The sequence below is a fragment of the Gastrolobium bilobum genome, unplaced genomic scaffold (genome assembly GCF_033153095.1).
Source record: "Gastrolobium bilobum isolate Gb01-03AN ecotype WA unplaced genomic scaffold, APGP_CSIRO_Gbil_v1 utg11607, whole genome shotgun sequence".
Taxonomy (NCBI): Eukaryota; Viridiplantae; Streptophyta; class Magnoliopsida; order Fabales; family Fabaceae; genus Gastrolobium; species Gastrolobium bilobum.
The window spans coordinates 219,682-243,590 of NW_026898683.1; the positions used below are offsets into that span (position 1 = coordinate 219,682).

A 23,909-nucleotide genomic window follows, 5' to 3' on the forward strand; every position below is an offset into this window, starting at 1 on the left:
CACACTTTGTACGCAATCATGCATTGTAATATTGAATAACGTAGCAAAGACATAGTACACAGCTTTTGTGACAAAAAGGACTTACTTGCAATTAAACGAAATTATACCATGGGCCACATCTGCGTTGAAACTTAGAATTTAGTACAATTTCTTTTGCAAAAATATTAATTGTACACCGCAAAATTCGCAGAGGGTTCTCAACGAAAAGAATGAAAAAACTTGTGTGTAAAATAACATTAATGTTAATTTGGTATGCTAATTTGACATATTTTTAATCTATTGTTAAATAGACCTCTCTTCATATCGAAGAAACAATTGACGGCATGCATTTTGAGATTTTAATTTCTTAAACGAGGAAAGACAATAAGATAGTTGAGTTTAGCATTTTGTTAATTTATAGGAGAATAATTTAACCAACAAATAAAATAATCATTAATCAATGGAATTTTTTATTTATATATAATTTATTTTTTTTCAAATAACCGAACAGGTGATTTCCAATCCAAACAATACGCCGGCATGTTTTTGGGGCCCATCCTTCAAGAAATAAATGTCCCTCATTTTCTGAAACGCATGCCACGTCAACAAGCTGTCAGACCCGGCTTGGTGGCATTTCCCAACGGCCCGGTCCACCTTGAGGGTCCGGGCAATCCGGTCCAGACCGCCGTAAAGGGAGTTACAGAACCGCATCATGTGTTTGATGTCATAAACGTTGTTTCCGAAAAACACCCTCAGCATCCTCAGGAATTCCTCCAACCCGTTGGGCAAGCTCCGTCGGGTCAGGATCTTCACCAGGTACCCAAAATCATACGCGCTGTGAAACGTCACCCAACTCACCGACTCGTTGCAGACGAGTCCCGACGACATCATCAACTCAGCGAACCGCGACGAGTCAACGCCGTCGGCAGCGTTCCGGCGAAAGTCCATCCCCTGACGGCGGAGCAGATCGATGGAATCAGGCGCGTGAGGGTCACGCTCGACGTCGAAGTCGCTGAAGTTGAATTCCCAGATGAAGCGGTTAGAGGTTCCTAGGTGAGGGAGGTTGCCGTGGGCGTCGGAGAGAGTGAGACCGACCTGGATGAGGTTGAGAGCGTCAACGTTGGACTTCAAGAATCGGTAGTGGTCGGAGGGTTTGAGGTAGTTAGGCTTTGTGGGACCCACGTGGGGACGGAAGATAACGCCGGGGAATTCGGTGTCCATGGAGATGAAAGGGTAACGGTCGATGACTTCACGAATGATTTCAAATTCGGATTCAAGGTTGGAGGCCCACACTTCACGGATCAAGATTGGTTTCGAATTAGGGTCTTCATCGCTCAGCATACCCATCTCGAATTAGAAATCACCTTTTACCTTTCAACTAATCGTGTTGTGTTGTGTTGCGTTGGTGCTGAAAGAAGAAGAAGAAGGAAAAGATGAGTTGAAGGGTTGTTTGTTTTTGTTTTTGTTTTTGTTTGTGTGAGGGGAGAGGATAAGGAAGAGTGATTTTTATATGAAAGGAAAGGTGGCGGAGATGATGTTGCTTAGAAAGTGGGGAACGTTAAAACGTGGGTTACGTGAGCGTGATGGAGAGAGAGAGAAAGAGAGAGTGTGTCAGTTTTGTGTGTGAAGCGGTGGGTGGGAAAGTTCAGTGTATGGGGAGGTGTATCAAATACAAGTGTACATATAACTTGTATCCACTATACAAGTTCAACGCGCCCAGAAACTTTGACTGATCAAAGTAATAAACTAATAAAAGTTGCTTATTGCTAAGTCGGTCAATGCTTTATTGCCAGACTCGGTCCATGTCCAGGTCCAAATCTTTTTTTCTTTTTTCTTTTTTAAATTTATTCCTGACCAAAACTTTTATGCACTCCACTTTCTTTTTTGGGAAATAATACTCTCATACCATATAAGATACTCTCATTTTTTCTACACAAATTCATTTTTCGTGTTAAATAATTTTTTTTTCTTTTTTAATATAAAATATGAGACCCATATTTAAATTCTCTCTACTTTTTTTCTCTCCTACAATCCTACAACATAAGAAAAGTTAAAACCCTTCTTTTTTTGAAAGATACACTCCACTTTTTTTACGCATGTGCTATAAATTCACGATTTATTATTCATTATATTCCTCCTATACATCCTACCCAACAAAATTCCATGATTCTCACCAAATGAGCATTTTTTCTCTCTCTATAATCTATGAATAAATTTTGAGTGCATTAGTCAATATATTTATTTATTTATTTTATAATATATGGTAAAAAATATCAAATTATCTAAAAAATTCAGATGATATAATTTTTTTTTTCATGTGTCATATAATAATTGAGCAAATATACTGAATCTTCTATGCTAAATCTTCGATGCATATGATGCATTATAGTTTTTTTCTCTCCATAATTTAGGTATCTAAACAAAAGGTGCTAGATGTGTAATTAAGAAGGGGAAGAATTATTTTGCAAGTGTTATTATAGACAAGGATCTCATTTAAATCAAACCGCTCTAATTTATTTGTGATATGAGTTCATTGGTAACAGTGGAATATATAAATAAAATGGAGGTAAGACTTAATATTCTTATCTTGACATGAATTGATCTTCTATAATTATAAAAGTAGAAAAATATTTCTACAGTGATTACAGAATACAAATAAGTTACACTACTAGAAAAGTCAAGTTTTTCGACGGAATTTTTCCGACGGAATTCAAGTCGTCGAATTTCTCTTCGTTGATAACATTTTTTGACGGAATTTAAAATTCCGTCGAAAATTTTCGACAAAAATTTTCGACGGAAAAACAATGAAATTCCGTCAAAAATAGTTGTATTGGTTTTCGACGGAAAAATAATTCCGTTGAAAATTTTCGACGGAAAATTAATGGAATTCCGTCGAAAATTATTGTAATGGTTTTCGACGGAAAACTAATTCGGTCAAAAAATTTCGACGAAAAAACAATGGAATTCCGTCGAAAATTGTTGTAATGGTTTTCGACGAAAAACAGATTTCATCGAAAATTTTCGACGGAGAATCAATGAAATTCCGTCGAAAATTGTCTTAATGGTTTTCGACGAAAAATTGATTCCGTCAAAAATTTTCGACGGAAAATCAATGGAATTCCGTCGAAAATTGTTGTAATGATTTTCGACGGAAAATAAATTCCGTCAAAAAATATTAGATTTTTTTTTAAAAAAAATTACACTCTATAATCAATACCAATTTTCTATATTGCACCTGATTAAAAAATTTAATCAAAATAAATCTCATTAATCAATACATTAAATGCACAACAGTCCATATCATGTATTAGGCAAGTATTAAAAAAACTTATACAACTAGCTAACGATGTACAATAAGTATATATTATAACCTTAAAAATTAACAAATAAAATTTAACATATCAATACACAATACGAAACTGACTTCATAATTCAATGAAACAATAACCGCTTAATGTTTTTTGTACACAATCCTTCTATTCCAACACATACAATATTCAACTTCACCAAGTACTCAAACCTAAGAGTGATAAGTTTTGCAGACTTAGGATCAGAAGCCTCCTTGGTCAAGACTTTCCTTAACTTGAACCCTCCTTGGCCTTTTTCTCCGTCTCTGATCATGTTCTTCATCAAGAGCATCATCTTCCAATCTGGAAATGTCCACGGTGGGGGAAATGCTTGAATAATAAAACCACATCATAATGAATCCTTAAATATTCTATTTTGGATGAAAATAACATAAATGTATGAATATATTGAAATATTCAAATGTATAGAAAGATTGCAAATATTCAGCACCCTAATTATACATGAGAAATTTATAAATGCAATTAATATGTAAGTATGTAATTAGGTAAAATTAAATCTTTAATATCTATTAACTCAAACAGTGGCCTTTTCATGCAAGTTATGATATGATGAAAACCATTAGAAATGAAACTAGGTCATTGGAATTTGTGATGATAGTGTGTGAACATGTGTGTTGGTGCGTGAAAGAGAGACTATGTTAAAAAAAATACAGCTAGTTTCTTGAAAAAGAAAAGCATAAAATTGAATATTAATTAAAAGCTGCCAATGGTTGTCACATTTTATTGATAAGCAAAAAGTAGCAACACAAATATTAAATAGGTATCGACGGAATCCCTTTTCCGTGAAAAATCTTCGACAGAATATGATTTTCATCGAAAATTTCTGTCGAAAATTTGGACTTTTCTAGTACTGATGACGTAGTTTTGAGATTAAAAGATTAAAAAATTATAATGATAAATATTATTATAACACTGAAATAAATTAAAATTACAAAAATATTTTAATTTTAACTCAAAAATATTGTCGTTTTAGAGCTAATTATGCAGATAACTGATTTACATTCTTTAAAAAAAAAAACTCTTATAAATAACTTATCTACATTCATTAAAAAAAATGAACTCTTATAAAAAAATTAAGAAAAATAACCGTGTAAATATTGTTTACAATTTTTTTTATTGTACTTTTTACCATATATTTTTTTAGTCTTGATCTCGAGTGCAAGGTATAATAATGTGTTCTTTAATATTTTTATCTCTAGATGGAGCACGAATACGTAAATATCTGGTCTTTTTAAATCTTACTATGATATGTCTCCTCATTTTAGTTTATTTTGTTCGTGATTTGCACATGAGGTCATGAAAATCTCTTAATGGAAATCAAAAGAAAACAAAAATCAGACGATTTTTTTTTTGGTGTTGTCAGAAAACTTGTTTTAAATTCGATGCTTCACAAATATTCTCATATATCTTAATAGTTAATTCACTTAAATTTTTAATATAAATAACTGATTCTGTAGAAAAATCATTTTAAAATTTTATTAAATTGGGGGTAAGGTGAAACTAATCTTCATGGAAGCTTAAAGCACAAAGGTTTCAGCTTTTATTTCAATCTATACTCTCTTATTTATTTATTTATTTTTTATGTGTTTTATTCATATTTGTAATATCTCATCAATTTTAACATTTTTATTTATACTACTGCTATTTATACCCATGTTATTTTTTTATCCACCAATATTTAGCTTTGTTAGGTATTGCAAATTATAATGTTTCATAAATTTAGTCTTTTAGATAGAGACTTAACTATATTACAAACATTATAATACACCACATCATTTCATCCAATATGCATTAATTCAAACATTGTTTGACACAACAATTGGTCGTGGCACCAAATAACACGTTACAAATTTATATTATGTAATTAAACTTTTTGCAAGTGGAAGGTAAGGCTACCTTCTATATACTCAGACAATGAATCTAAACCTTTCATGAACTTTGCACATAAGGGGAACTTTTTATATGATTATTATTTAAGGATAAGTTATTTTTTAATTAGAAGATAAAAGTTAAAAAAAAACCCACTTCAATTCTTTTATTATGTACACTTTAATTATGTGACATTTAAATGTGTACCAGTGTCCTAAATTTCTAATTGTAACACTTCATCATAAAACCGTCAACTCGGATCATTACGTGTTAGTCCAGTGACATTAATAATTGTGTAAAATGCTAGCACGTGAAAGACTCGTGAGGGAAATTTGGGCATGAAAAACACATGTGACTAGCACGTGAGAGCATCGTCCCTTACATGGAGTTGTAAAAGTTGAACGAAGACCTTACAGCATCATAGAAAGGCACACCACAGTACAAATGATATAGAAACTCGAGAGATTTCGCTTTTGTGTGATTACTGTTTTTAAAAATAATTTTTTAATTTTTAAAAATAAATAAATAAATAAAATCGTTTGGTATGATTTATTTTATAAATTTTTTTTTATAAAAATTATAATTATTTTTTTATTTTTAGAATCAAATTTAAAAAATATGTATGAGTTATTATTTTTATTTTTTTTAACTTTAAAAAAAAAATACAGAAAATAACTGTTTCCATAATTATTCTACAAAACAGTTTTAAGAACAAAAAAAAAAATCAGAAAACAATCAAACATATCCTCAATTTTCGGTTTATCTTATCTAATTTGATTTCGCAAATTAGAATGTTCTTTATTATCCATGATTGAATGGAAGAAATCGGATTCTTGTGCGATTTCAACTCCGACAACAATAGATTACAAAATATTGAGATATTACACTTCTTTATGTACCAAGTTGGGATACTTGTTGAAAAAAAAATAATGCTTATCGGGATTTGCGCGTGCCAGCAATCTATTCCTGAAAAAACAGTTAATATAACTATAGAAAAAACAGCTCATTTTCCACATGAAAACCTTGCCTAAATTTAGATACGATGCATCAAGTCATGCTTATAAAAAAATAGTGGACCCAACTTGAACCATGCTAAAAACAAAACACCGGTTCGGTCAGGTCAGTAGGCCGTGATAGAAAGCTAATTAAAATATAAGAAAAAATTGTAATATGAATACTAATTATTTATTAACCACAATAATTTAATTCCAAAAAAATTAATGACAAGTCAAAAGAATAAAAAAGAGGAAATAGGAAAAGGACATCGAGCCTAAGTTGTTATACTTGCCATGTCTGTCGCTCGGGCAATTTGACCCCTTTGTCGACACCCTAGCCTCCGCGCTTATTCACTGAATTGATGCCAATCAAGAGTGCCCTTGTCTATTTTTATTTTTCTTATGTTTAAAAACTAATCAAGAAATCAAGATTTTAGTTTACTTTTTTATATAATTGATTTTACTCTTAAATTCTTATACTGATATAAATAATTTCCCCCTTAAATTTACATATTATATAATATAGATGTTATTTCGCACAAGAATGCACATCAACAATTCGGTTAACTAATGCGTGTTTGGATTAATTTATTTTAGAGATTTTGTCCCTTTTAATCCATTTTGAAACATGCCAACAGTGGACTTTCAGATTTTCCATGTGATATTATGGTTAGTTTTGTCCCCACTTAGTAATCAACAAGAAGACACTTGATAAACCCCTTACAGTTTATAATTATTTTTGACCCCAAAAACGTATCCATAATTAGAATAGGAAAGTGAATAAAATTCATGAAATTCCACTTGGACATTTTTCATTTTCCTCTAGTTATTTAAGGAGAAGACTTATTTTGCTCTTTCTCGTAAGTACTTTCCCGCAATTTCAAACTTTTGATGCTAAGGTCAAACTTAATTACCACTTGACCCATTCTTTTTGGACATCTCCTTTAGACTTTAAATCTTTATAAATTGTAAACCCCAAGGTAGCTAAATTGGTAATTGACCTCCCAAGGTTGGTTTAGTTCGTAGGTTCAAATTTTGGCACAAACAAATTCTTGAAAAAAATTTATGGGCCAAAGGTCATGCTTCTTTTCTCGATAGGAGGATTAGTCTTATCCTTTTTTCGGTGGCATAATCCAATGCACATACTATTCCAATTAGGTGTTAGTCTTTGGGACCATACTCCAATGATGACAAGGTGACCAGAGGAGGTTAAATTGGAATACTGGGTTATACAAAAAAAAAAATCTTTATAAATTGTAGCTTGTTTTATATTAATATATAGTAGGATTTAAATTTAATTTAGTTTCATTATATAATTATTTTTATATACTAATACTATAATTCAATCATATTTATATATATTATTATCAAATTACTTAAAAAAATGTCTATCACAATCCATACTTAAGACATTTTACTTTCTTTTTTCGTTTATGACATCAAACTTTTTTTAATGATATGCACTGGTAATAGTAAAAAAAATCTTACATTATAATAATACAGTAGAATGAGATAATATTGCAGAAATTGCACACTTTTAATTAATAAGAAAGACAAAGGATAAATAACATAAAATAAAATATTTAAATACATTGTAGTCCTATAAAATTGATTTTGTTTTTTTGTTTTTTTGGGTCCTTACAGTTTCAAAATTCAAGTAGTCTTTATAAGTTATACTTCCTCCAAATCTTATTATTCTAGTAGGTATCATGTAAGTACATTGTCTTAAATATAATTAATCCAAATAGAATTTACTTTCTTTTTTATCTTGGTTCTTATACCACTTGCAACATCACGCTCCACCCTGCATTATGTGTGTCTAGAGAGGCAAAAAGAAGTCTACATAAGAAGTCTACATAAGAAGATAATTACGGACCAGGACTTTTAAAAGTATATCTGTAACCTGATTTTGAAATAGACTTATTTTTAGGGATAAATGAGTCTCATGTAAGAGAAAATTTATTATCTTATGTTACAGACATATAACTTGTGAGCTCCACCAGTTATTTAAAAAAACAAAAACAAAATAAATACAACACATATTTTATGGGTCAGCAGGAAACTATGTTGGTCTCATGCGACTGTAGAAAAATATAGTCTTTATTTTTAAACCTAAACTTTATTTGTTTTTATATACAATTCATGCTAGGAGTACGAGGCTGCTCTAGCCAATTTACACCTGTATTTTTATCCCTAGTAAGCACTGAAAAATTTGGTTTGAATATTGCATCATATCATTGTTTGTTAGACTTTTGACTCATGTTTTTTGTAAATTTTCTGAAGTTTTAGCAAATTACTCGCTTCAACTTTAAGTACTTAGCAATTTTCTACTTCTATAAATGATCCTTTACATTATTAACACAAAACATGTCAATATGTTTTTCTTTCCCATCAAAACACTTGTTTAAAGCACTAAGAATTAAAATTGTGTTGAATAAACTTCTGTTACGTTTTGCCGAATTTAAACTCCGAGAGGTAATTTGTCATAAATTAAAAGTTGAAGCAAGCAATTTATAATTTAAGTAACTATCTAAAAAATACAAGTAACGAGATCTAGAATCAAACTTTTAAGGTCATCCATATTATGATATCATGTTAAAATTTCTAAAATGTATATATATATTTCACTTGGTCATATACATGTAACCAAGTGAAATATGTAGAAATTATCTGCTTTATATTTTCGCTTTAATTGCAGGTTCATATTTTGATAATGTTGTTAATTAACTACATATATTTATAGGGACCTTCCTTAAGCCATATTTAGATTGATGAAAAGGGATATTGAATGGGAGAGATTAGAATGAAAGGTAACATTTTTTGGATTGTTTAGAACACGAGTATAAAACCTAATGAAATCTATTCCATTCCATTTCATCCAATACAATAGAGTGGTAATTTTAGTTTATTCCATATATATCTTCCCTCATTGTCTTTGCCTTTGGATTGCACGCAATCAAATCTGGTCGATCACAAGAAGAAAATCGAAGAGGTAAATATAATCAGCTGTAATTAATTAATTAATTAATTAACTATCAATGGAAAATAGAATTAATAGGGAAAATACAAGAACTTTAATCTTCCTGGCTGCTAGTGTTGTTGGTGTTTGGCTTGTTATTAAGGAAGTCAAGCAACACAGTACTTTTACACTTGGGGCATTTGGGAATGGGATCAGCCTTTGATAACATAACATACATAAGACATCGAAGACAACCTAAGAGAAGCATGACCCTTGTCTCTTCATCAGCCTCTGAAGACACGCATGAGCCCTCCGATGATGATGAAGTCGACAACTCCAATGATGGGTCACGTGGCGGGGACAAGTTCAGCCGCAATTCCAACCTTGGACTCCTTGCTCTATCACTCATCTCTATCTCTTCTGAATCCTAATCTCAACGAACATATATATATATGTATATGTTTGATGTTTATAGAAGTTCTATATGAAGGAATTGAAAGAGGTACAAGCGTACAAGGGAAGCATATACAACAGAAAAAATAACAAAGAGGGTGATTTTGTTTTTGTTATATATGTTGAGCGAATATAGGGTTATATAGTGGATTTGAAGACATAAGGAAGCAGAGAGGAAAGAGGAGGTGTTTGATTGAGTTTAAATGTCAAATTTAATTGTGGTTAGAAGTGGAGGGGCCCATAATTGAGAAAGAAAATTTATGCCATGCATGATGCTTATAGAAACAGCGCTCCGATGTGAATATGCGATGGAATTTTGCAGCGCCAGCTACCACTTCATTAATTGCTAAATTTGCATGGTCATCCAAAGTTGTCACTACTCTTTTTCTTACGTTCTAACACAGTCACACGGAAAAAATAAAAAGGTTTGTCTTAAAGGACGTCTCTCTTAAAGTTTGAGAATGGATAATCTCATGTTAAATATTCATATAAAAGCTTCATGTGAAGATTTTACTCTTTCTTTCATTAATATTGACAAATTATTAGTGGCCGAGTTAGAAGAAAAACCTAATAGTGAAAAAAGATCCAACCAGTAGAATTTAGCTGGTGTCAATGTTGTATTATTGTTAAAAATTCAATCAATGCTATGGCTGTATCATATCTTTTAAAGAAAATCTGCACAATTTTTAAAAATTAGTTGGTTCCAAAGCACCAATTAACTACTAAGCGTCTCCACCACTGCAAATTATAATCATACCCCATTTATTGAATGTATGCAAAAAAAAAAAAAAAAAATACAAATTTTTTTTATGGCTATATAAATTTTTAACATGAAATGATCATTTCCATTGAGTTTAGAATACGCTAAAAGTCCTCCATATTTATTCATTTATTGAATGATGCAGAAATTTGACTTGGACATATTGAATCAGATATTTAATTAGATGCTGCTCAATACAAACTATATGCGGGATATTTTGTTGTGTGAGGCCAACGAGATCCATAAATTGCCAAATTTGACAATTCCTCAGTTAGATAGTCGGAAAAGCTCAAATTGTCATCACAAATAATTAAATTTGTGTCTGCATTTGGTTGAATAGTTATCATATACAAAGTCGTCAAGTCCCTTTTCTCATATTAAATTAACATTTCTTTATCCGTTAGTCCGCATTTTCGGGTTCATGTTGCGTGTCTACTTACCCAGTATTTATCATAACCTACAATTTTTTTTTATTTTTTATTTATAGTTCATAACCTCCAATTTAAATTAGTGTTCGGATAATGGTCAAACTCGATGGTTGGGTAAATAACATGTAGTGTTATGGACCTACATGAGAGGCCCATATTTTAGAAGGCTTAAAAAAGGGCAACAGAAAGAGAAAATTAAGATAAATAAAGGAAAGCATTATCAAGAATTCTAATCCTAATGTGACAGCTATGAACCTGGACATGCCCCCCAGAAGAGCCCCTAAAGGTCTAGAATTCCACTATGCATAGGTAAACTATATAAATAAGAAGTAAAAATTACAAGTATGGACACTTTTTCTCTCTTTACTGTTATGTAGTCACTATTTACACATCACCCCTTTGGCTCATGCTGGTATTCCTAGTGCACAATGATCTACCATAATCAAAGGTATTTAATCTATAGATATCTGAGAGAGTCTTGAGATTCAAGATCAACATAGTAGTATCTGACTAGACATCTTTGTCCCTAGGACAAAACATTGGCGTTGTCTATGGGAATAAGGTAAATTTTTACCCCCATGACTAATGTTGGGTGGTTTGCTGATGGTGAAAAAATATAAGTTCTGATAGGGAACATTCCTATGTTCTTGCAGAACACAGATTCGTTCCCTTAGTTCCAACCCAAGTGCGCAAGTGCACGCATCAAGTAATAAAGGGAGTATTAAAGCCCAAATTATCGTTCCCACGAGGATATAGTGCTAATTATTGTTTTATCACTGTTTATAAAGAGTAAAAATGAGAAGAAAAGTTAGTAAATGAACTGTCTGGTCAAACGTTCCCTACTGTCTTGACAACGTTCCTCAGAAACAGTAAGTTCAACCTGATGGCAAACAGTTGCTCGCTGCGTTATGTATGTGATCCTTCCTGTTTAGAAGAAGGTGAGATAACAATGATTGGAGTTTTTATAAGTACTAAATAAAATAAAATAAAATTACTAAAACAGAAATAACTATAATCAAGTGACAACAGGGTGGTGGTTAAAACAGTTTAACAAAAGGAACAGATTCACTGCTTCACTCTTAAAGGGGCTGTTTTCTCTGCTCAAGACTTAGAACCTTTTGGCTTTGTCCCAGTTTCTTTGCCTGCCAACTCTGATTCCTCAGCTCATGGTCTAGATGGCTCACAAGTTTCCATATTCCTACGGCTCCCTTGACTCCAATAGGTACTTCGTTCAGAACCTTAAAATTGACGAGTTGGCCCCTTATTCCTAAGGTGACCAGTAACGTTTTGGCCATGACATCTACCTTCCCCCAATGGCTAAGCTGTCTAAAATCTCTTCCTTATGTAAGTTCCTTTCTCAGTATGTACCCAATTTCCATTGGCGCACAATGAATATAGCTTACTCAGCCAAAGAAATACAAAAAGCTTCGTTCAAGAGTTTTGAAAATAATTCTTTAAGAGTTTCACAGTTTATCCGTTCCACAAATAGTTGAGCTCATGGTTGATAGTTTAAACATAATTATTCTCAACTGAGATCACATAGACCCGAGATTCAGTCAAGAGATAACGATTGGAACGAAGAGAAAAACACTTATATTAATTTAAAAGACAGTTTACAAAAAGAAACAGAAAATGGAGAAAGATGGGTAATTGCTCGTGATGAGTCTTGATGGTTGTTTACAGAGAAGGGAAGAGGGTTGTCGCTTAACTATAATTACAACTGAAAATTAAACTAAGTTACTAACTACTACTAAGTGATCTCTTCCTTTCGGACTGCAAACCCTCCAGGATTCGATGGTGTTTTTGTGTGAGGGAGGTCCTATTTATAGCTGGAAGAGGAATGACAAGACTGTAATTCCCTTGGAGCTAGTTGCTTGAATGAGGGGACGGGACGGTGGCAGCAGAGTGTGAAGCTTGCGTGAATTGCTGAATGGAACAGGGTTTGGTGATGATTAGTCGTTGTTTGCAGGTCTTCCCATGTTTTGCTTCTGTTTTCAGCCAATGAGAACTCTTGATTCCCTGCTCTTCACGTTTCCAGCTGCTCAGTTGGTGCACCGCTTTGCTTTTTAGAAGTCTTTAACTCTACGTTACCTGCAAAGTGTACAGAAGCATTAAATGAATGGAGCAGGTGCATTAAATGTGTCTCAGTCTGTTCCCCTTTTAATATATTTTAAAGGAATACGTTACCATCTGTTCCCCCACTGTGTTTTTGTCACAAATGTGTAAAACAAGTGATTTTTATGCTGAAGTTGCTCATCAGATGAGGGAACGTATGGTATTTTACCATCAAAATGGGCTTAGATGGGAACGAATTTACGTCCCATCAACTAACATGGTGAATACAAAGAGCAACAGTCACCAATAACCACCACCGCTGCCGCCTCAGTTATTGCCGGTTGATCAGTCTTGATGGATGCCAACATGCAGAACCAGGATGTCGGACTAGCACTCGATCATGACGCGGTTCACGCCAGTTATGTGGTTTTGAACACAGCCTCAACGCCAACGCCGAACTTGGAAGCCCAACCGAATTGGTGCAGCTCGAACTGATGCATCTCATGCTAGTTCAGTTACCCCTAGCAGTAGAAATAGACAACGAATAGAGCAAACTGCCCTCAATGCACTTCTCTAATGAATTGAGGAAATGGAGAACCACAACCAGCTCCAGAGGTAGATGGATGCTCAAAGAATCTAAGATCTGGAGAAGTGTTTGATCCAGAGGGACAACTCGGAACAACCAAGACACCGAGTTCGAGCAGAAGGATGCATAAGATGAGAGGAGCGTCGATAAACTAATCTCCACCGACACCGAAATGAAGACACCAACCAAGGCCAAGGCACCAATAATGGTCATAATGAAAACAACATTGATAGAAGCGCGAATATGGAAGACAAACGAGGTCGAGCTGTGAGTAATGGTCGAGATAGAGAAGAAGGCAGGCTCAGAAGCCCATATTGTAATCGGGATGAAGCTAATCGAGTCAGGGACATTGTTGAGCGTAATAGAGATGTGCAAAATTTTGGCCACGTCGAAAGAGGTGCGTGTAGAAGAAAATATCATAGAGGACAGTATAGCAACATCCCTTTCATTGACGTGATTGTGAATGCGCCCTTCTCGAAAGAGTTTGATTCGGCACGTCTGCCGAAGTACAACAGAAGTCAGGATCCTCAAGTTTGCATTGACACCTTCGACCCAGATATGTACATAAGGGGAATTGATGAGTCAATCATTTCCCAGATATTTGCAACAACTCTAACGGGAGCTGCGCAGACATGGTTCTCGACATTATTGGCAAATTCAATTCGATCATTTGAAGAGTTCGAAGATAAATTCCTGCTGAATTTTGCTACAAGCAAAAAGCATCTGAAGTCCGAGTTTACATTAGGCAAAATCAGGCAGAAACCAAGCGAGACACTCCATAAATACTTAGACCGTTTCAAAGATGCAGCCTTACAAGTCTCAGGATTATAAGAGAATATACATGTTCACCTACTAGTGACGGGTTCCTTAAAGTCTAAGGTTTTAATTTCATGTTCAAAATAGTCCCAATGTTCATGAGAAGGTCCAAGTTCATCAAGTCGAATATTTAAGGTTCTTTCCCCAACAACATGGTTCTTTCTTCTAATTCTTGATACCATCAACAAAATAAAAAAAAGGAGGTTTTCTTCTTGTTAAATTTCGGCCAACAATAGGAAAACAAGGGAAATTGAGCTTGAAGTCATCTAGGAGCATTGCATGTGGGATTTGAAGGGGGTGACTTGTGTGAGAAAATTAAGAAGACAAAAGGGGGTGAATGGAGATGATGACATAAACTTGAGCGAGCCTTCGATTATGAGAAGGTTTGCAAGTGAAAGATGAGCTTTGGAATGGAAGAGATCATCTCAGAATTTTATCAAACACCTAGCGTGCAATTTATGCATACACAAGACTCGTGTAACTAACAACATTTCATCAACAAAATTCAATGAACAAGCAAGCAAAACACAAAAATAAAAGCCCATAAAGCAACAGTAAGTGGAAGTATAATATTTTGGGCCTCCTACCATTATGACCGGAATTAGGAAGTGAGGAGTGAGAAGTATAATGTGAGTAAACTTGGGTAGCAATGGAGCGAGTAGAGGGCTTGATGCTCGATTGTAGAAGAATGGAAGGAGCGTGGAGAATGCAATCAAACATTAAAATTACAAACATTAACCAGCGAAAATAATGTTTGGGTTAAGGTTCATCAAAAAACCCAAAACCGAAATACATACCTTAGATGAAGGACCAATCAGATGAATAACGAGGGGATAATGACGATAGGAGTACTACCAATCGATTGTATTGGCTGGTTTGGGTGATTGCACGGATGAGCTTCTTCACTATTCGCGTGATACCCAGGTATGCGAAAAGTAATGTGTGAAATAGGGGTTTTTTAAAAAATTCAGCCAGGGACATATACTTGAGTATTCCCTTGATACTCGAGTAAATAATTCAACAAATGCCCAAAATGTGAATAATATCCGAGTAGTTCACCAGTGTGCTCGAGTTTAGCTTTTTTCGCAGAACACTCGAGTATAAGGTCATATACTCGAGTATATTGTTAAGTTAACAGTCAAATAGGGACAAATAAATAATATGTTTTAGTACATGAATAAAATGATACTTTTTAAATAATTAAGAGACACAAATAATGCTCAAAAAGCACAAAAATACCCAGAGGTTGATTTTGGTATTCGTGTTTGTACCGTTATATAAATATTTTTGCAGAATAGCTTGAAATATGCTCAAAATAATTGCTAATTTTAGCATAATAAATTCGAAAAATGGAGTCTCATCTCTCAAAATATGCTCAGCTTGTTTGCTTTGGATTTCATTCCTAGCAAACCTTTACTTTTACGGTTCCCATGAGAGTTGAAAGGAAGTGAACATATTCTTTCTTCTCCTCACCGTCAACTGAACCAAAGGAAATCTGAAACAAGTAAACCCAGAATTGTCTTCTAGAGAAGGAAAATTGGCCGAGTTCAAGGCAGCTCTGAAACATTAATGTCTCGTTTCCATGATCAATTTAACAAAGTTCCCGAGATACACACTGCTAAAAACAAAAAATTACTTATGCATTCGTAGAGTAATATACCGTGCCATTTTTTAGTGAGTTGATAAGAGTACATAAGGATTTCTTGTTGGAACGTACGTCTAATAGACTAATAGTGTTTTACCGACAGAAACAGCCACGCAAGAGATGGCAACATAGGTCCATATTCACCTTCATTGTAAGAAATTAAGAGCACAGCAACCTTCTAGCACACTGTAATTCAAGACCTGGTGTCAACATTCTGCTTCACTCACTGCCATAGTATCAGCATTGCCACATTGCCTCTTCAACCTATTCTCTTTCGGTGGTTCTTGTGATCTCAATGTGTATGGTTAAGCCTAATCTGAGCAAAATAATGCCCTCCAATAGCTACTATCACATTATACATTCATACTTACTCCTGTTTCAGCTACTGGGTAATGGCAGACAATAGTATCTTTATGTCATCTGGCTAGTAGAAGATAACTGAGGTACAATGGCCCAGCCATATTTTGTTATTCATGGGTTAATAGAGGATTCAAACACTGCACTTTTCATTGAATGATGTAGGAGTAGGACTCCCATTGAGATAGAGTTCAAAATCGTAGTTCAAACAGGAAGCAAATCTTTTACAACCCTCCCTTTCAACAAATTACGAATCTACTTTACAACTTGAGTATAAAGATGAACTTCATGAACATACTTTCTGTATTGGCTTAATCCTCTAAAATTTGCTGTCGCTCAAGCTCAAGAATCCGATCAGCTAGAGGACTTACAGTGCCATTTATAGTTCTGTTTCTACACTGCTGCAGTTGTTCTTGGAGATGCCGCACAAGCTCATTCAGTCTTCGAATATTCTTCTCTTGCACTAAAATAATCTGCAGCAAGCAACACCCATTAAAAGAAAACTTAGCAAATATCTGATTAAAATAGCATGACCCCAACAGACAAATTTCTGTTACAAAAGTTGGAGTTAGAGCATACTTTGCATAATACATGGAAAAAAAAAATGGTGAAGGTGTATAAATATATGACACTAATATATACAATGTATATAAGCCACCAAAAACTAAGGCTCTCTCATTTTTGGCATAATATGAAATGTCTTTAGCATTTAGCAGACATTATTTACGGTTCCAAAATTTACTTTACAATAAAATTTTCACATAACGATTGATCAACATTGAAAACGAGTCATTCAAATCCAAGTCCATACATGTATCACTGTTCCCACAGGGAGACAACTTTTGAAATGGCATTCCATACACAGCCAAAATTCTCTCAAATGATGAAGATCTGAACCTGATTTGTCTAAGACAGTGAGATACCATAGCTATATAATCAAAAGATTGTCCTCTCAACTTATTTGCATTGTTACCAGTGATAATTAAATAAAGTATGAACATGCAGATCTTTAAGATGGAATGATAACCTTGGAAGTTGGGAATCTTGCACAAACCACAGAAAGGGCATACAAGAAAAAACTACGCATAAAAACTCTCTGTTTCCACAAAGATGACTTGTTTCACTTAGAAAGAATTATATGGAGCATAACTTGAACACTCCTGATGAATTCAAAGCAAACACATATACAAAAATTTACCAAAATATTCCTCAACGGTATGTAGAGGAAGACAGAGAAAGGCTTCAACAACACAACTCCCCATGTAAAAGGTTTGGTTTCCATATAAATCAATTTATTAAAACAAATGGCTAACAATTGATAAGATGTATAAAGATATTCATAACAAATTGCCATCCCATTACCATTTCCATGTCCATTCATTTTTAAAGGAAGCAAGAATCAGATTACAACTCAAGCAAGATCTGTCTCTACTGCTATCTAAACTAAGCAATATATAACTTCCACCAAAACTATACCGATCTTGATTTCAAGAAATAAACTTCTGGACACACGGACAATCTCAAAACTCCAGTTTTCAGGGTTTTATCTTTCTTTCTTTTCCCTGGGAAGGGAGAATCAACAGGAGTACATAAAACCATTCTGAAAAGTGAATACCAAACTCCCCTTCACCTCTACAAGAAGCATGGTTGTGCAGTGTTCAAGGTAAGGAAAACAAACCTACTGACACTAAAATTCACGTACAGCAAAATGAAACAAAAAGATCCAAGCTAACATACACATCCATCTAAACAAATATATGATATCGGTAGAAACTTATAACCACTTGTGTTATAATCTCAACACCTCTCAATATTCCGGGAAAAATTTCTTTACTTAATTATAATTTAAATGTAACCTTATGCAAGGATCAGGATAAGCAGCTTGAATCGAACAGTAGGCAAAAGACCCAAAAACAATACCACACTAAAGAGATACTTTATGCACAAACATACAAAAACAAGGATGAGAAAAACTTAGGACCTTCTCCTTTACGGTTTCTTCAGGCCTTGAAATCTGATGCTGCTTTTGAGATAAGTTCGGATTTGAGTCAACATCAGCCACAAGCTGTTGCTTCCACTCGAACTGTGAGGTGATTATAAGTATAAGCAGCAAGAAAACAAGCAACATGGGCCTCGACATGATTCCTAAATTACAAGCTGAACACCTTCAAAATCAAATAATGATACGTCACAAAGAGACACTTTGTTATTTTGATTGCTGATTCCTAATTCCTAAAATTAGGAGGGGAAATTTGGGGAACAACTAGGTTTATCATTCGTTGTAGATTCTCGAAATTGCAAAAACGATGGTCAACGGAAGTCAATCGGCTAAATCAGATAGAAGTAATAAAAATTAGGGTTATTTAATTGAAAATGTTGGATCATTGAATCGCGAGTGCAAAGAGGAAAGATAAAAGAAAACAAGATCAGCGACGTAGCTGCAGCGTGGTAGAATTCAATTGGCTTTGGAGTTGGAAGGAGAAGACTTACAGATTGTAGTGTGCGAGAAAACCCTAAATTCATTATCGATCTGTGACAACTAACAAGTGCGAGCTCCTCTCTTTCTTCTGAATGCTGAAGTTCGGCGAAAATGAAAAAAAGTTGAGTTACGGAAACAGAGTGAGTGACGTAATGAACACGACAAATTTTGGAAGCTAAGGAATTCTAAACCAGCGACGACGCCGATGAGTATAACCTAAACCTGCACTGCAACACCCTCTTTCTCCCTTTTTACTTTCAAGCAGTAACTTAGGGGAAGATGAAGGCTGTGATTCGGTACCGTTGGGAACACCCTAGTCTCCCCTACTTCGCATCATAAGCAAATGACTTTTTGACCCGCAACATTAAGGAAGAGTGACCATTTTGTCACGCTTTACAAAAAAATTTATCAGATTGTCACGCTAACAGTAAATTTTGTCAAAATGTCACGCGGCTTATTTCGCTACATTGTGTAGCGAAATATGTTTGCAAGTAATTCGCTACACAATGTAGCGAAATATGTCATGTCAGGATGCACAGTCAGAAAAAATGACACGTGTCAAGCAGGCAGAATCCAAGCATAATTCGCTACACAGTGTAGCGAATATCTGCCTGTTTGACACGTGTCATTTTTTTCTGACTGTGCATCCTGACATGACATATTTCGCTACACAGTGTAGCGAAATATGCCGCGTGACATTTTGACAAAATTTACTGTTGACGTACCAGTCTGGTAAATTTTTTTGCTAAATGTGACCAAAAGGTCACTGTTCTCAAAATTGGAAATTATTAGGAGGTTTAATTCTTTCATAAAATCATTTATCAGTCTAATGTGAAAAGAAAAGACTTATATTTTAGGAGAAATAGAACATTATACTTTTATTTATTTTTTCAATATTATTAGATTAAAATCTTAAAAGAAAGAAAAAAAATAAATATTAATTAAGATTCTAATATAGAACAGCAAAGAATAGGTATTAAAAAAATAAGTATAATATTTTATCTCATTTTAGTAATGCACATTCAAATTGCACTTGTCTTTCATGCGCGACGTGCAAAATTTAACACATGTCTATTAGTAATCAACATTGACTTTTGCACCATTCGCGCGTAAGGTAATGGGCGATTTAATATGCATACTCCATATGTGCTTGAAAATAAATAATTTATCAAAATAATTAAATGGATGAAAAATTTAAAATTTTGCATTGGAGGGGTTAAAAAAACCTATATACGCATAACAATTTAATAATTTTATACGGGAAGGATATTGTAACAACCAAGTTGTGCTACTACCAAATGACTACCAATCAATCTTACTGTTAGATCGATTATATGGATCTAACGGTTATATTTATTTCCATCTTTGTACGGTCATGATTCTCCAAATTTAGTACTTTATATTTATTTTCACCTTTGTATGGTTATGATTTCTCATATTTAATGCTTTCACTTTAAATATAGTGAATCGTGACTATACAAAGATGAAAATAAATATAACCGTTAAATCAACATAATCGATCTAACGGAGAGATTGATTGGTAGTCACTTGGTAGGAACACAACTTGATTGTCACAATATCCTTCCCCTTTATTTATTTACGCTGAATCTTATAAGCGATGGAATCATGTGTGGTGTTAATATATGTTATATCGATATCGATATGTGACACTGAATACGATACTCCACTATATTAATTCTAAAAAATATTAAATTTCGACACGTTTTGATATTAAATAATATTTTTAATTTATGTAATATATATATTAAATATAACAAAAAAATAAAATTAAACTGATAACACGACTAATTTTGCAAAAAAACATAACATGTAAATATTTATTATTATATTTTTAAATTGAAAAAATGTCTTATGCACTCCAATAAAATTTATTCAATGTCCATTTTTATTTTTATTATATTAATTTAGTAAAACATAAATTAATTTTTCATGATATATAAATAAAATTTTAAATATTATAAATACGAGAACATCTCAGGGATGTGAAACACGACACTTCAAATTGCGGGTGATACATAATTTATTCCGACCTGCTCCAGCGCTATTAACTGAACATGGTATCAAGGTTGATTTTGTGAAATGCTATTTTAATTATATGACCCCCACTATATTTTATTTCGACTGTTTAACATTAAACCGACATCATTCTAATTTTATACATGGATTCGATCAATGTGAATTCACGTGCAAAGAATCAATTCCTTTAATAAGATATATATAAGAATCAATATTAAAAAAGAAAAAGAAAAAAAAAAAGAGTCCTTATCCTTGCATAAACCTCCACTACAAGCAGTCCTCTTAAACCCCGATTTCGTGAGGTGCAGAGGAGATCGTCATTAATTTGTACACAAAAACTCAAAAGGCTAAAGCATAGCACTAATCATGATTTACACGCGAAAATTTCCCACAACATTTAACTTGTTTGAGACCACCCAATGATGACAAAAAATATATAGCTATCAAAGTGGAAACCATGAAAGCAAATATCACCAAACGGTTGGTCATTCTGGCAATGAAGGCATTCTTTGATGAGTGCATTGTGCTTTTGAAACTAACTCCTGCAGTAGAAGGTCTTGAATTCCCAACCCTTAATCTTATTCTTCGTTGTGCTGTGCCTTGGTAACCATGCATCTGTGTAGGGTCCTGTGGTCTTGTGTTAGCCTCTTGTGAGATTGATGATTCATCTAATTTAATGATATCATCCTTTAGTATCTCAGCATAGCAATCCTCTTCATCCACCTCCTACAATAGAGTGTTACCGTGAGAATATAATATAAATCATTAAAGAGGTTCTCACTTAATAGTTTAAGTTTTTGGACTGAATTGGTTTTTTACATGGTATGAGAGCCTTGTGTCCTGGGTTCGATCATCACCGCCCCTCACTTTCTTTCGTTGTCCTGGGTTCGATCCTCACCGCCCCTCACTTTCTCTCGTGGAATTATCCACCCTTCCAGTGAGCTCTCGTGTGAGGGGGCGTGTTAGAATATAATATAAATCATTAAAGAGACCCTCACCTAATAACTTAAGCTTTTTGGTTGAATTATAACAAGGGAAAGAATTGTTCAAATTTTTTTATCCAATGATGTGCTTAATACAAAGAAACTGAATCTAGTAATATACCTTTTCCTGACCCGAAGATTCTGTCAAATTAGCTTCATTAGTTGGTCGTTGATTTGATTCAGACATAGAATCAATTTGTTCCATTGAAGGAGAACCATAGCTGCTACTGCTTCTCTTGGAGCTACATCCAACCTCTTTTTCTTGCTCACACGCACCCCTTTGATCAATACCACCTTCTGAGATAGCACAATCACTTTCCCGTGAATTCACAGGGTGCACTTGACTTGAAGAAGCTCTATTCTGTGGATCGCTCAAACGGAACTCTGTGTTCCTCTTTAGGCGACAAACAACCAAAGAATCCTAAAACATACATTTCTTACAGTTACCAATCAAATGCGGATTGCGGCATGTCGCGACAAACCTCAAAAAACACTGTAGCTTTATAACGGGTTGCGGTTGCGAAAATAGCAGAATAGATATATGACAAAAATAATGACAAAAAGAAACATTCTTTAAAGGCAGAGATGGCAGAAGTGACAGAAAAAGACACGGATAGACAAAAAAAACCCTTAAATTTTTTCTCTTACACATTTAAATTTAGGACAAAATTGACATTTTGCCTTATGACAGCAATATGGCCGCAAATACGATCGCAATGGCCGCTATTGCGTTCCGGTGCGGCGCGGCGCAGTTTCTTACGCCCATACAGCGCGGCTCGCGACGCTATTGCGGCGCAATTAACTACTATGGTTACAACAAACATTCAACTTAGAATCTATGTACAAATCATGTTACCTGCATATAGGAAGAACATATTCAGTTAATGATTACGTACCTGAGACTTGTCATTGATGCAGTACTCATGCAAAATCCATTCAGTCCTCTCCCCTTTAGGTGCACGCCCTAAGTGGAATACCAAAGTACGCTTTGTACCAATAACGTTAGAACCTGACTTTACATTGCGTTCTTTACCAGTGGCCTTCCAATAGCCACATTCAGTTGCTCTTTTACTTTGTGAACCATTTGGATACTTTCTTCCCCGGGGAGAGAAGAAGAACCACTCATTATCTGATTGAATGAACGATTTGGCTGGTTTCAAACCAGTACTAATAAGTCAATGTTTTCAATATTTATGTTGAATTGGTGGTATATTTTAAACATGCATAACAATTTTAAATTACATTTTTTTTCTCTATATTTTCTTAGAAAATGGATATCAAAGACAATGAATAACATTGGACAACTACAACTACAACAAACACAAGCTAGAGAAGTTCTACATGTTCTGCTTTTAAGGAGATACATGTTTCTTGAATGTTCAATCAGTCATAAACAATATGCATCAAACAGTATTACTAAGCAATTATTCAAAACTAAAGAACATTTTATAATAAGCATACACTAAATAGAATTAATATTTAATATAAAAACTAAAGGCTATACAAAAGGAAGGAAATTGCTGTTATTTAATTACTCATATACAAAATTTGTTGTTGAATAACTGAATAATAATATTGATGATAAAGTAGAAGGAGTGACCTGGTAAATCCCAAGGCTCATGTTTACAAAGCTCAACCTCGGAAATGACTTGAACACTCTCTTCATGACCATCCAACTTCTTTCTGAGGTAATAAGAAATCAACTCCTCGTCGGTGGGACAGAACCTAAACCCAGGAAACATGGAAGAAGCGGCAATTGACATATGGGCTTCGCTGGAAACTCCTTCCATCATCCAATCCAGCACAACCCTGACACTCCTCTGTTTTTTTTTTTTTTTTTTTTTTTTTCCTAAACACAATAATATAAGCTAACTTTTAAGGTTAAGGTGCTTCATAGGATAAACATAACAAAAAAGCTGGAAGATTGGGTTGGTGTTAAGGGGATTATTCCTTGGCTTTTGTATTTGGCTATGTTTTGAGGATTCAGTTTCAACTATGAATCTGTGTTTGTGCTTTGCTTGCTTGTGTGTGGCAAGCAAGCTGGCTCTGCCGTGGCCGAAGAGCTTTTCAGCGGGTCGGTGCAGAATGTGTCATGGCAAAGAAGTGGTATATATATTATTTTTAAAATTGGCATTCCTAA

At 34.1% G+C, this 23,909-nt stretch overlaps 3 protein-coding genes across 3 annotated transcripts; all 3 read right to left on the reverse strand.

Annotated features, from left to right (window-relative positions):
- Positions 1 to 474: 474 nt before the first annotated feature.
- Positions 475 to 1,540, reverse strand: LOC133318290 (probable CCR4-associated factor 1 homolog 11). Its single transcript, XM_061520283.1, has one exon. The coding sequence runs from the start codon at positions 1,324 to 1,326 to the stop codon at positions 475 to 477; it is 852 nt and encodes a 283-aa protein (XP_061376267.1). The 5' UTR covers positions 1,327 to 1,540.
- A 7,745-nt stretch (positions 1,541 to 9,285) lies between these two features.
- On the reverse strand, positions 9,286 to 9,579 carry LOC133318291 (protein GL2-INTERACTING REPRESSOR 1-like). Its single transcript, XM_061520284.1, has one exon. The coding sequence runs from the start codon at positions 9,577 to 9,579 to the stop codon at positions 9,286 to 9,288; it is 294 nt and encodes a 97-aa protein (XP_061376268.1).
- A 6,247-nt stretch (positions 9,580 to 15,826) lies between these two features.
- LOC133318292 (NAC domain-containing protein 40-like) lies at positions 15,827 to 23,562 on the reverse strand. The gene is made up of 7 exons (XM_061520286.1): positions 23,370 to 23,562; positions 22,666 to 22,919; positions 21,891 to 22,190; positions 21,148 to 21,509; positions 18,815 to 18,844; positions 18,252 to 18,435; positions 15,827 to 16,743 (listed from the first exon to the last, which is right to left on the reverse strand). Exons 1-7 carry the CDS (start codon positions 23,560 to 23,562, stop codon positions 16,582 to 16,584), a joined length of 1,485 nt encoding a protein of 494 aa, XP_061376270.1. The 3' UTR covers positions 15,827 to 16,581.
- Positions 23,563 to 23,909: the final 347 nt, after the last annotated feature.

What these genes read in the sequence shown, in the direction of transcription:
- LOC133318290 (XM_061520283.1), bottom strand. Translation starts at nt 1,326, where the DNA reads ATGGGTATGCTGAGCGATGAAGACCCTAATTCGAAACCAATCTTGATC.
- LOC133318291 (XM_061520284.1), bottom strand. Translation starts at nt 9,579, where the DNA reads ATGAGTGATAGAGCAAGGAGTCCAAGGTTGGAATTGCGGCTGAACTTG.
- LOC133318292 (XM_061520286.1), bottom strand. Translation starts at nt 23,562, where the DNA reads ATGATGGAAGGAGTTTCCAGCGAAGCCCATATGTCAATTGCCGCTTCT. An exon ending in TGAGCCTTGGGATTTACCAG is followed by an intron (nt 22,920 to 23,369) that starts GTCACTCCTTCT and finishes GTTTGAAACCAG; the next exon opens with CCAAATCGTTCATTCAATCA. An exon ending in AATCTTCGGGTCAGGAAAAG is followed by an intron (nt 21,510 to 21,890) that starts GTATATTACTAG and finishes CTATTGTAGGAG; the next exon opens with GTGGATGAAGAGGATTGCTA.